The sequence below is a fragment of the Ranitomeya imitator genome, chromosome 3 (assembly GCF_032444005.1).
Source record: "Ranitomeya imitator isolate aRanImi1 chromosome 3, aRanImi1.pri, whole genome shotgun sequence".
Taxonomy (NCBI): Eukaryota; Metazoa; Chordata; class Amphibia; order Anura; family Dendrobatidae; genus Ranitomeya; species Ranitomeya imitator.
In genome coordinates, this window is record NC_091284.1 from 747,074,365 (window position 1) to 747,086,178 (window position 11,814).

The window sequence follows — 11,814 nt, forward strand, 5'->3', positions numbered from 1 at the left end:
CTGAAAAGCGGCACGGCGCGACGAAATAAACCTTTAAATAGTCCTGCCAGTCCAGAGCCATACATGTACTCGCTCCCGCGGAATCCCTCTAGACCGTGCCCCGACTGTGCCGTATAGTAGCGGGCATAAACAGCAGGATCTCCATACACCCTTTGAGACAGCATTTTATCGTGTCAATGCTGGCGAGGTCTAAAATGTAATCGCACTATACACTTGCCGTATCTGAATTTAACCGGCGTTCCCTGGTCCGACATGACTGTAATGTTTATGGAGTCAAAGTGTTGCTTGCACAGCGGTATGTAATCGGGCCGTGAGTAGCGCACCGTGACAATATCATTATCATCGCCGCTAACTTCTACGGTTCGTAGCAGTTGAACGTAACTGTCACCTACAAGTTGATGCTGAATTATATCAGTGTATACAAAAAGCGAATAAAAACCAGCCTTTGAATCGGGGTAAAAGCGGCGATTCCACGGCATTAAAGCAACGGGGGAGTCATCGACGGTCTGCAGGCCGAAAATAAATTTTAACTTAGTACCCAGAGTAAACTGTATAGGGGATGGGTCGGTCAGGATCACCTCGCGGCGTAGCTCATCATACCGTATTCTGTAGGCAGGCGTAGATAAATACAGCGCTTCTATTCGGGCATTGACCGCGCCAACTAGCTTAGGAATGGACGAGTAAAATCCTGATTTTATGTGATACTGTACTAAAGGTTCGCCGTGTTTAGCCGCGTAGAAGCTCCCTTCAAAAGCATCAAACGTGTTCCACGTATGGGGGTACTGTATTTCCGTTAACGCCACCTCATAATCTGCCGAAAGATGAACGGCCCGCGCTAACTTGGTATTGTACTCCGATATTGTGTTTTCAGGGTAGATTTTAATTGACGAATTACTGGGTAATGTCACGAAAAATGAGCCCGCTTCCATGGTTATATATCTGTCAACTCTGAGGCCGGGATCCAACTATTGAATTTTTCGGGGTAGCCCAGCCATTTGACAAAGCAATGACTCACACCCCTGACACGTTTTTTTCTCAAAATCTTTTCTACTCTGTAGACACGATCCTCATCCATAGGTATTTTTTGCAGCTCTTCCTTATAAAATGACCCCTCTACAGGCTCACCGGCTAAATCACTGATTTTATAAAGGGGTTTATGAAATTTATTGGAGACGCCGGTGATTAAAAAAATCTCATCGCTGTACGTCTTCTCATAGCCCTTACAGAAGGTCGATTTATAGCGCGATATTCTCACATGAGAGCCGACCGTTAAAGACGGTTTAATCGGTTTATTAGTAATAGTAGAACTGTAAATATTGCGCCAGATTTGCATCACGTTTCTCTCTGACACAGACGCGGGACTACAGCGGATCGTTGAGTGGTACGTATGGTTGTAGCTATGCAGCAAATCCGGTAAAATATCAATATACCTAAAGGTATTATGATGCGTAAGATAGCGCCACATACGGGTTTTTAATGTGCGATTAAAACGCTCGACCATAGCGGCTTTTACATCATTGTTTGTAAAAAAGTGATGAATATTGTACGTATTACATAGCTGTTTGAGTGATGAATTTATAAATTCTTTGCCGCGATCCGTCTGCAGTTTCTTCGGTATGCGCTTATCATTTTGAAATATTAATTCGAACGATCTGGCGACACTAGCGCCTGTCTTGTTTGTCAAGGCTACGCACCATGCGTATCTCGATAGAACATCAATCACCGTCAGGATGTATTTGACATTATCATTTTCCCTTGAATAGTCAATTAAACTTACGAGATCCGCCTGCCACTGCGCATCAATGGCCGAGACGTAAATTTTATTTGTCAAAAAGCGTTTTCTAGCAGGCTTGTGTAGCGTGTAGGTGTCTTGCTTATTTAACCAGGCAATAACATCAGATTTCTTTATACCGCGTGCTCTTGCAGATCTAAATAATTTGTCAATACCCGAGAATGAGCCGGGTGCGCGGCATGTAAAATATTGTTTTTCTAATATGGCATCATACGATTTAGACGTCATGATTGATTAAAATGATTGTGGTTCGTTAATCAACAGCCTGCTTCTTTCAGAAATTCAGCTGTATAAAAATTCCTGTTTTAATCCGGATATATCATGCCTGAGTTAATGCATGCATTAATTGCATGTATGGTTGTGTTCTGGGTGTTAACAGCAGGCGTGTGGTGGGGGCGTAACTGGGTGTGTTTCTGGGTGTTAACAGGTGAGCTGGTTTCTGACACTCAGGATAAATACAGGTGGCTGGCCCACTAAAGTACATCAGACAACCACCAGAAGTCCGACCAGACTAAAAAAAGCAAGCTATTCTAAATGTAAGTATATAAGACAGTTGTGTTATTATTCGCAAATGCTTAATTATATTTAACTATGCATCTCTAAAACCATAATTAAGGGTGTTATTTGTCTAATAAGTTAGTTTTATACTGGAGGATAGCTGCATATTTAGTATCGTTGTATAATATAGTTTTACTGCATAAAACATATTCTGTGGTACATAATTAATATAGAAAGACTTATCCGCGGGCAACTATTATAACGTAATACAGTAGTTAATAACTGTCAATACGCCCTAACTAGCGCATGCAGCGTTTACTTACTACATGTGTGTTGTTTAACATAGACATATTTATAGTCATATTTATACAGTAGCGGTATATTTAGTGGGGCTGTGTAATATAGTTTTACCGCATAAATCATATTTGTGGCGCATAATTAATATAGAAAGACTTAGCCGTATTACCCATGATTTGCTTAGTATAAGAATATTTATACACGGGGAGCAGTTTATTTGTTGGGGTATATAATTGCGTTTGACGAGTAGTGGTGTGTGGATAATATAGATTGCGCATAAAATTTACACAGATAATTTATTTTAGATGGAATCCCAACATTTTTCAGCTTTTTCCAGTCAAGTTGCGGATTCGGTAATAGGTATGTTTCAAGATTTATATACATGTATCTGTTAGTGTCCCATTCTAACTAAGGGCTGTTTTTATATATTATCTTTATATTGTTTATTCTTTCTTGTTTAAGATGAATTAATCAGGACCATCCCCGATAATCTAGATGAATTTACCAGGAACACCCCCGATGCTGTAGATGAATTTATCAGCAACTATAGCGATGATTTTTTAAACGGCTTCAGCGTGCCTACTCTGGAGTGTGATACACCTGGAGCTGAGTATAGTAACACTAATGCAGGTGTCGCTGCTGTGTGGGATTTGACTCAAGGCATCATAGGTGCGTTGTGTGACTGCTGTGTATGTATGTGTGTGTGTGTGTGTGTGTATATAGCTTTTAAGTATTTAGACGTGTAAATATATATATTAATTCTTTACAGATGTCGACATGTTTCCAGAACCAACCACCACGGAACACAATCAGCCGCCTGTTGAGGAACTGATGTACCAGACCCCCACGCCGAGAAACAGCCCTGATTCTAGAGCACCTAAAAAACAGCTCGGACCGGCGGGCAAAAAAGGGAGAGGTGAGAATCGTATGAAAAGTTTTTTTGCACAGCCGCTCTGCGAAAATCCACCACGCCTCTACTAAGGCCTGTATCTTTATTTATAGCTTGTAAACTGAAGCCTAGAAGAATTTTCACAAAAGAGAATATACCGGAGCTAATGGAGAGCATCGCAGAAGCTGCAGAAGACGCCACGGCAATCATTCACCACACATCGCTATCCCGTAAGTGTATATTTTGGTATACATGCACAGTCTCTGTACAGTCAATGATGCACGTGCTTCATCATTGAGATCCATGGCCCCCACATATCTGACACATGTATAATCTATCCTGCAGCTAAGCGCAGCGGCCTGCGTCGGTCTCACACATATCTGGCACACGTATAATCTTTCCTGCAGCTATGCGCAGCGGCCTGCGACGGTCTCGCACATATCTGACACATGTATAATCTTTCCTACAGCTAAGCGCAAAGTCATGAGAAAAACACCTCCAGCACCTCTACAGCCGCTACAGATCACCGAGAATGGCGCAGCACAAGCGTGGCCGGCGATACAGACGGCTAATGGATCTGTTAGAGCATATCCGCTATCACCGATCTGCGTGGTGCAGGACGCAGGAAACCCTGTACCGTCGGACCATCGTGAAATACCCCATCCAAGTACCGGACAGCCATCGACAATCCGTGTGAATGACCCCGCGCTACTATATCCAGAAGTGCTCGAGGTACCCCGAAAACATAAGCGGAAAACAAAACATGTTACAGAGCCACCAACCGCATCCTGCGCCGTGGGTGCCACAGCCACGATGAGTCGTGAAGAGTATGATCGCGAGATTGATCAGCTCGCTGATGGTAAGCAACCATCCATAGAGCCGCTCATTATACGTATGTCCCACACTATGCAACCGTCAGCGCCATGTGTAACGGGTCCTGCTAATGCCTCTGGGGCCGGACCCTCAGGACCCTCTAATTTGGGTGACATATCTCATGTCTGTGTATCTAACTCTGTTAATGTTAAGAAACGGTCAAAGAGGTCGCGGCCGGATGATGTTAAGGGGTGTAAAGAGCTTAAGGTGTGTAAAAAGCCACGGATTCATGCGCCAGCTATAGATCTGCAGCATGAATCCCGCAGCTGGGACCCCGTTGAAATGCTTGTATTTCAGGAACACATCGGCCGCTACTTACGCTACAAACGCTGGGTCCCCAAAATAATGTTTTTTTGCGATACTTTTGAAAAATTATTATTAACACAAAACCCAACACAGGCTAATAAGTCCGAACTATACGCACTTCGGAGCCTGCTGCTGGATGGCGAGATAACAACTACAGCGACCCCATTATGACTAGATATGGTCGGCTACGGCATGCATAAACCACCTAAACTAACACTACCCAGGTATAATAGGGCTAGAGTTATAAAGAGGGCTCTAAAATTGTTGGTCAGCGCTAGACGGGCGCTATGCTCTAGGAGGCGCCGTGGTGACATGTGTCCTGCAATGCCTCTACAGTCACCACAGACGTCGTCACAAGAGTCAGAACAGCACTCACATAGTCCAGGCAGCTCTGCAGCTGCCGCACAGGCATCTACACAAAATTCACAATCCGCAGACGCTGCTGGTAATGTGCGGCGCCCCGATCATACAGTATTTTTGCAACACATCCATCATCATGAAAGGGCCCTCCGCAATTTCAATGGTCATATACATACAGATCATTTTAGATTTGTAAATTTGGAGCGTGTACGATCATTTGAAGAGGGCTTGAATATTGTTCATGAGGGCATTCAGGCATTACTGGATAGAATCATCAGGGACATTGAACCTGGCGACTTTGTACAGTTAAGGTTTGATGCCGGTGATACTTTAGACCCTATTTTCACTACAAAACAAACCCGTGAAGATTTTAATTCCGAATCTTTTTTAAATGCTGTTGCCCGCGCACTTCAAAGTAACAGTGAATGCATATCATCCAATTCGCTAAAGCTAGTCGTCACCATCATTAAAAACCGACGCGGTGGTGTAAAACAAAAAAGGCGCTTGAAATCTATAGCGAGCAGTCAGATCATTAAACAAAAGAGACAATGGCTGTATGATTTTAACAATTACACGACAAATCTGTGTTTGGCTGCTAGTGTGTGCGCCCTGATGGACGACACGAATGTCACTGATGGTGTTTTACTGAGCCGCTCTAAAAACATACACGCAGCACTGGGCATCCCTGATGATCAATTAGTGAGTTTTAGCGACATCCCTGCATTTGAAAAATATTTGGGGGTCACCATTAAAGTACTGTACTATAGTCAGGGCGATTGGCGTTACTTTGAGAGCGGTAATACAGCTAATGGCAAAACAGTATTCATATTGTTCCATGATAATCACTACTACGGTATCAAAAATATGAAGGGTTTTATCGGTGCTGATTACTTTTGTGAGCTCTGCAATTCAGTGTTTCACCACAAAAACAACCACTCCTGCCAGTATTTTTGTAAAGCCTGTCAGAGAGAGAATTGCGTAGAAAGCGGTGCCGACCAACAGCCCAGATGTACTGTTTGCAGAGTTTATTGCCGCTCGAGCGTGTGCCTAGATTATCACAAACAATTTGGATTAGGCGACCCAGCATTCTGCAGACTTAAAACATTTTGTGATAAATGCAACCTTTTTGTCCCCAGAAATAGCGAAACAGAGCATAAATGTAATGGTTTGCGCTGTCCTGTATGTCGCAGACATATAAATAAATTCGATGCTCATCTTTGTTACATGCGGAAGTATGTAGCACAGGATGAGTCAGATTGCTATATCTTTTATGATTTTGAGTGTATGCAGGAGACAGGCACGCACATCCCGAATTACATTTATGCTACAACGCTGTATGGCCACCCCTCCTGGGAGTTTGAGGGTGATACCTGTACACATGACTTTGTACAGTTCTTTACAAGCGGTAAATTTTCAGATCATACATTTATTGCCCACAATGGTGGAAGATATGATGCATACTTTATTGTTAAGGAACTGATTTCTGAAAAACTACAAGTACAGTTGATAACCCAAGGTGGCCGCCTCTTGTGTGTGTCGCTACCCGATTTGTCTATAAGGTTCATAGACTCTCTAAATTTTATCCCCATGAAACTCAGTAAATTACCACAGGCCATGGGCTTTTCAGGAGGCAAAGGACATTTTCCACACTTTTTCAATACCAGAGAAAACCAAAATTATGTAGGTCCCATACCTGATGTAAAATATTATGGGGTGGAGTACATGTCACCTGGCGAGAAGGTAGAGTTCCTGGAGTGGTATGAGACACAGGTAAATACAACTTTTGACTTCAAGGCCGAGCTAAAATCTTATTGCAAACAAGATGTTGAAATTTTGAGACGCGCCTGCGAGATCTATAGAGAGCGTATTATGCAGATGACTCAGAAAAATGTTAAAAAATACTGTAAGCGTCAAAAGCAAAAGATTGTAGTGCGCAGATGTGTTGATCCTTTTCAGCTCATCACCCTGGCCTCGGTGTGTATGACAATGTACCGGTTTAAATTTCTTCCAAAAAAGACAATCGCCATTTTACCTGGTGATAATTATCACAAGGCAAAAAAGCGCTACTCGACACCCGCTATACAGTGGCTCATGTATGTAGCCCACTCTGAGAACATCGACATACAGCACGCTTTGAGAGGCGGTGAAAAACAGGTCGGGAAGTATTTTCTAGATGGCTATGCCTATGTTAGCGGCCAGCACATAGCCTTTGAATTTCAGGGGTGTTTTTACCACGGTTGTCCCGTGTGCTATAATGAAAATGACACAAATAAGGTCACAAGCACGTCCTACGGTCAGTTATATTACACCTTTTTAGCTAAAAAGCGTTACTTACAGTGTTGCGGGTACACAGTAAGACTGATGTGGGAACATGAGTGGAATGAAATGGTTGAAAATGATTCTAACCTTCAAACATTTCTTCGTCAGATGGAATTCCCCGTTCCTTTAGACCCCCGTGATGCGCTTTATGGCGGGCGAACTAACGCCATTAAGCTCTATCACCATCTGGAAGAAGGGGAGACTTTACACTACTATGATTTCACCAGTCTGTACCCCTTTGTAAACAAAACTAAAACATACCCTGTAGGCCATCCAGACATCATCTACGACAATTTTGGATTCATTAAAAAATACTTTGGCATTGCTAGAGTCAAGGTCTACCCGCCGAGAGATTTATTTTTTCCAGTTCTACCGGTAAAACTCAACAAAAAATTAATGTTTCCCCTTTGTTACACATGCGCTGCAAATTCCCAGGCAGATATTTGTGCCCACAGTGATGAAGAACGGGCGCTGACAGGCACCTGGTGCACTATAGAGCTCGAGATGGCTATAGAAAAAGGGTATCGGATCGCTCACATCTATGAAATATGGCATTTTCCTAAAACCACTGATGATCTGTTTGCGCCTTACATTAAATTACATCTTAGGGATAAGCAGGAAGCCTCTGGTTATCCTAGCTGGTGCACTGATGACGCCAAGAAGCGGCAGTACATTGACTCTTTTCTTGAAAAAGAAGGTGTCCAATTACGGCCTGAAAATATAGCTGTCAATCCTGCTAAGCGACAGATCTCCAAGCTTTTCTTAAATTCTTTATGGGGAAAGTTTGCTCAGAGATCTAATCTATCATGTACCAGCATTGTTAGGGATCCAGATGAGCTTTTTAAGTATTTGTTCCTGCCTTACTATGACATTTCGATGTTACATTTCCTTGACGATGACACCGCAACCATTAACTGGAAATATGCAAAAGGCCATCACACACTCAACAAAAACACAAACATTTTTATAGCGTGTTTTACAACAGCATATGCTCGGCTAGAGCTCTATTCGCTGCTGGACCGGCTGCAGGAGCGGTGCCTTTATCACGACACAGATTCAGTTATTTTTGTACAGAGAGATGGTGAGTGGCAACCGCCTTTAGGCGATTACCTGGGGGAGCTGACCAGTGAAATACCCGATGGTACACACATCACAGAATTTGTATCCGCGGGCCCCAAAACTTACGGCTACAAACTCAACACCGGTAAAACTGTCTTAAAAGTTAAGGGGATAACACTAAATGTTGGTAACTCTCAATCTATTAATTTCAACAGTCTGAAAGATCTAGTTCTGGACTACCCGCGCAATTCTGCCGCAGAAACTCAGAAACGTATTGTCGTACAGCAGGCGTCCATTGTGAGAAATAAAAAGTACTGGGATATTGAAACAAGGCCATTACGCAAAACACAAAAGTGCGTTTATACAAAGCGGCGACTATTAGACGATTTCACAACATTACCTTTTGGGTATTAGTCGTGTATTGTGATGGATACGCGTCTGCAACACCCGTTCTCGTGCATTCTAGCAGGACCGTCTAATTCTGGAAAGAGCTATTTTGTAAAACAGCTGCTATATAATATTGAAGCTAATTTTTCTCAGAAACCTGATAATATTGTATGGTTTTATTCGTGTTGGCAAAAACTATATGATGAAATCTCTCTCTCTTTTCCCCACGCCAGATTTGTTGAGGGTCTGCCGAATACATTCGTAGATGACGAATTATTCCCACCGGAGAAGGTGAATTTGGCGATTGTTGATGATCTCATGGAGAGTGCTAGTGAGAATTGTGAGATAGAAAAAGCCTTTACCAAGTATGTGCACCACAGAAATCTCAGCATTTTCTACCTGGTGCAAAACATATTTTGTCAGGGCAAGAAAAGCCGTACGATAAATTTAAACACAAAGTACATGGTGCTTTTTAACAACCCCCGAGATAAATTACAAATTTTAACTCTAGCTCGTCAGATGTATCCCGGAAAAACACGTTTTTTCCTAGAAGCTTTTGAGGATGCCACGCGGGAGCCTTACGGGTATTTGCTTGTAGATTTGAGAGCTAATACTCCTGAGGATCTGCGTTTAAGGACTGGGTTGTTTCCACCCGCGCTGCCCGCTGTCTATGTTCAGAAGAAAAAAACTTCTAAAAAGTGAATTTTACCAGGTATCAGACATTCTACGCTGTGGTCGTTGTGATGTAAAGATGTCTGAGAGGCTCCGGCGTAACTGGGCTCTCTTAAAAACCCTAGTGAAAGCAACCCCCGCTGTCAGAAAGTCTATTTTGCGCGATGCAAGCAATGATTTAATTACAGCCATAGGCGAGATTGCTTTAAATATCTTAAAAGGCAGGATTCCGCTGAAAGAGCGCCAAAAAGGTATATTAAAGAAGTGGCGTAAAGCTATAAGAACCCTGAGCGACAGGTCTCAGCCCATAAAGAAAAAGAAGCGCCTACTAAAACAGGCCGGCGGGTTTATCGGTCCTCTTTTAGCTTTTGCAATCCCAATAATAACAAGCCTGATCGCCGGAAGATAATGGAGCATACAACGAAAATGTATCTAGTCCCCAAACAGGAGCTAGACAAACTAAGACCCGGTACTACAGATAACATACGCGACAGTGTTATTCGGCGCCTTGATGGTGAGATTAGCGACATTTTACAGCGTCGTGACATTCCCGATGATGTGAAAATTAAAATGTATAGCGCTGTGCTACAACGCTACTTGGTACATACGAGGCACAGCTCAAAAGAAGTAACGGCTTTAAATCTCGTTAGCCCTCCTGATCCTGGTCAGCAGCAATTGCCAAATACCGACTCTGATAAAAATCATGAGATCGCTGAAATTGTCGGCCATATAAACCAAAGATATAAAAAGAATGCTGAATTTTTACTAAACAGGCTGCTGCAGAATAAAAATGTCACAGCATGGAATAATAATGCTGAATTTATTTTCAAAGGATCCGTAATACCAGGGTCTAACTTACTGGATTTGGTACGTAGTACAACGCAGAGTCATGCTCTGAACAGTAGAAATTTACCGCCGGGTTGGGATTCATTTATGCAGGCTATGGCAGAGCTAAATATGCCGTCTACAGTTGTGGGTAACCCCGCTACTAGGAAGCTTTTAGATGAATTAAAAATTACCAACAGTGAGACACGCTCTGTATCTACACCGCTGAAGTTAGCGGCGTCACCCCGTACAATTCAATCTTTACATTCCCCGTCATTAGGTACCACACGTGGAACTTTGCTACCTAAAAAAAGGTCTCTACCGCTGCTACAAACCATGTGGCTCACGATGTAAAGAATGTACTGGATAAATGCTGTACACGCCTTGTAACGCTATATTAATTATTTTGTAAGAAGTGTAATTGATCATTGTACTGTTACTGTACTGTCATATTACTGTATTGTAATGTTTTTACTTTTTATATTCTGTAAGAATTTTTTATAGTGTTGAAATGTCTTTGAGATGCTGTTTTATCGTGAGAAATAAATCTTTTAAATTTTTTTTACAATATCGTGTCTTTGGTTTTTACTCGTATAAAACACGCCGCTTCTTACTTGTATTGTAACATTGGGTCATATTATAACTTGTGTTGTGACATTGGTGCATATCTCTTCTGTGTATATAAGGCAGCCACAAGGATAAAACCTGCTACAATGTGAATAAACACAGCTTGCAATGGCCTCAGTAGATAACAAATAACCTCAGATGCCATCTTCAGGACACAATAACTTTTCTGTTTGTGGAAATAAACATTTATGGGGTACGCAAATACAACAACAATTGCTTGACCTAGGTGTTATGAACCTCTGAACCGCAGTTAACCTAATTTAGATAATGTTCACCATTTAGTTAGTGTTCACCATTTACAAAAACAAATAGACAGCTTTAAGTTCTCCACTATATGAATACACTGCAAATACCCACAGCAGATTCTCTGTTTGGGAAAATAAACATTTAGTTAATGTTCACCATAGTGTTCAGTAGAGACACATATAAACAGCTTTAAGTTCTCCACTATATGAATACACTGTGAATAAAACAAAAGCTTACAGAATCAAACTCGGGGATACGTATAAAATCTATTATAAACAAATGAGAAAGGTGTTATAAACCACGTGTAAAATAAATACACGACTAGGCTATAATTATAAACATGTGTTATTCCACAAAATACGGGAATAATATCAAAACTACAACAAATTAAACTATATTAAACTATATCAAAAGGGGAAATCAAACAAGGAGGGACAGCTGGATACCAGCCGTCAAACAAGGGGAGGGGAGGGGTTACACACTTTGATACACTTTGATAGGGGCGGGGCACCTGTCAGATTGAGTTTGACGAAACCACCCGCTTATACACTACTGGGGTGCGTTTGGATTAGGGTTTCATTTATAATTGGGGGGTTTCCACTCTTTAGGCACATCAGGGGCTCTCCAAACGCGACATGGCGTCCGATCTCAATTCCAGCCAATT

At 42.1% G+C, this 11,814-nt stretch overlaps 1 protein-coding gene across 1 annotated transcript; it reads left to right on the plus strand.

The window, feature by feature from the left end:
- Window positions 1-2,804: 2,804 nt before the first annotated feature.
- On the plus strand, window positions 2,805-4,826 carry LOC138671050 (uncharacterized). The gene is made up of 5 exons (XM_069758919.1): window positions 2,805-2,947; window positions 3,050-3,256; window positions 3,357-3,503; window positions 3,590-3,706; window positions 3,946-4,826. The coding sequence occupies exons 1-5, from the start codon at window positions 2,893-2,895 to the stop codon at window positions 4,824-4,826; spliced, it is 1,407 nt and encodes a 468-aa protein (XP_069615020.1). The 5' UTR covers window positions 2,805-2,892.
- Window positions 4,827-11,814: the final 6,988 nt, after the last annotated feature.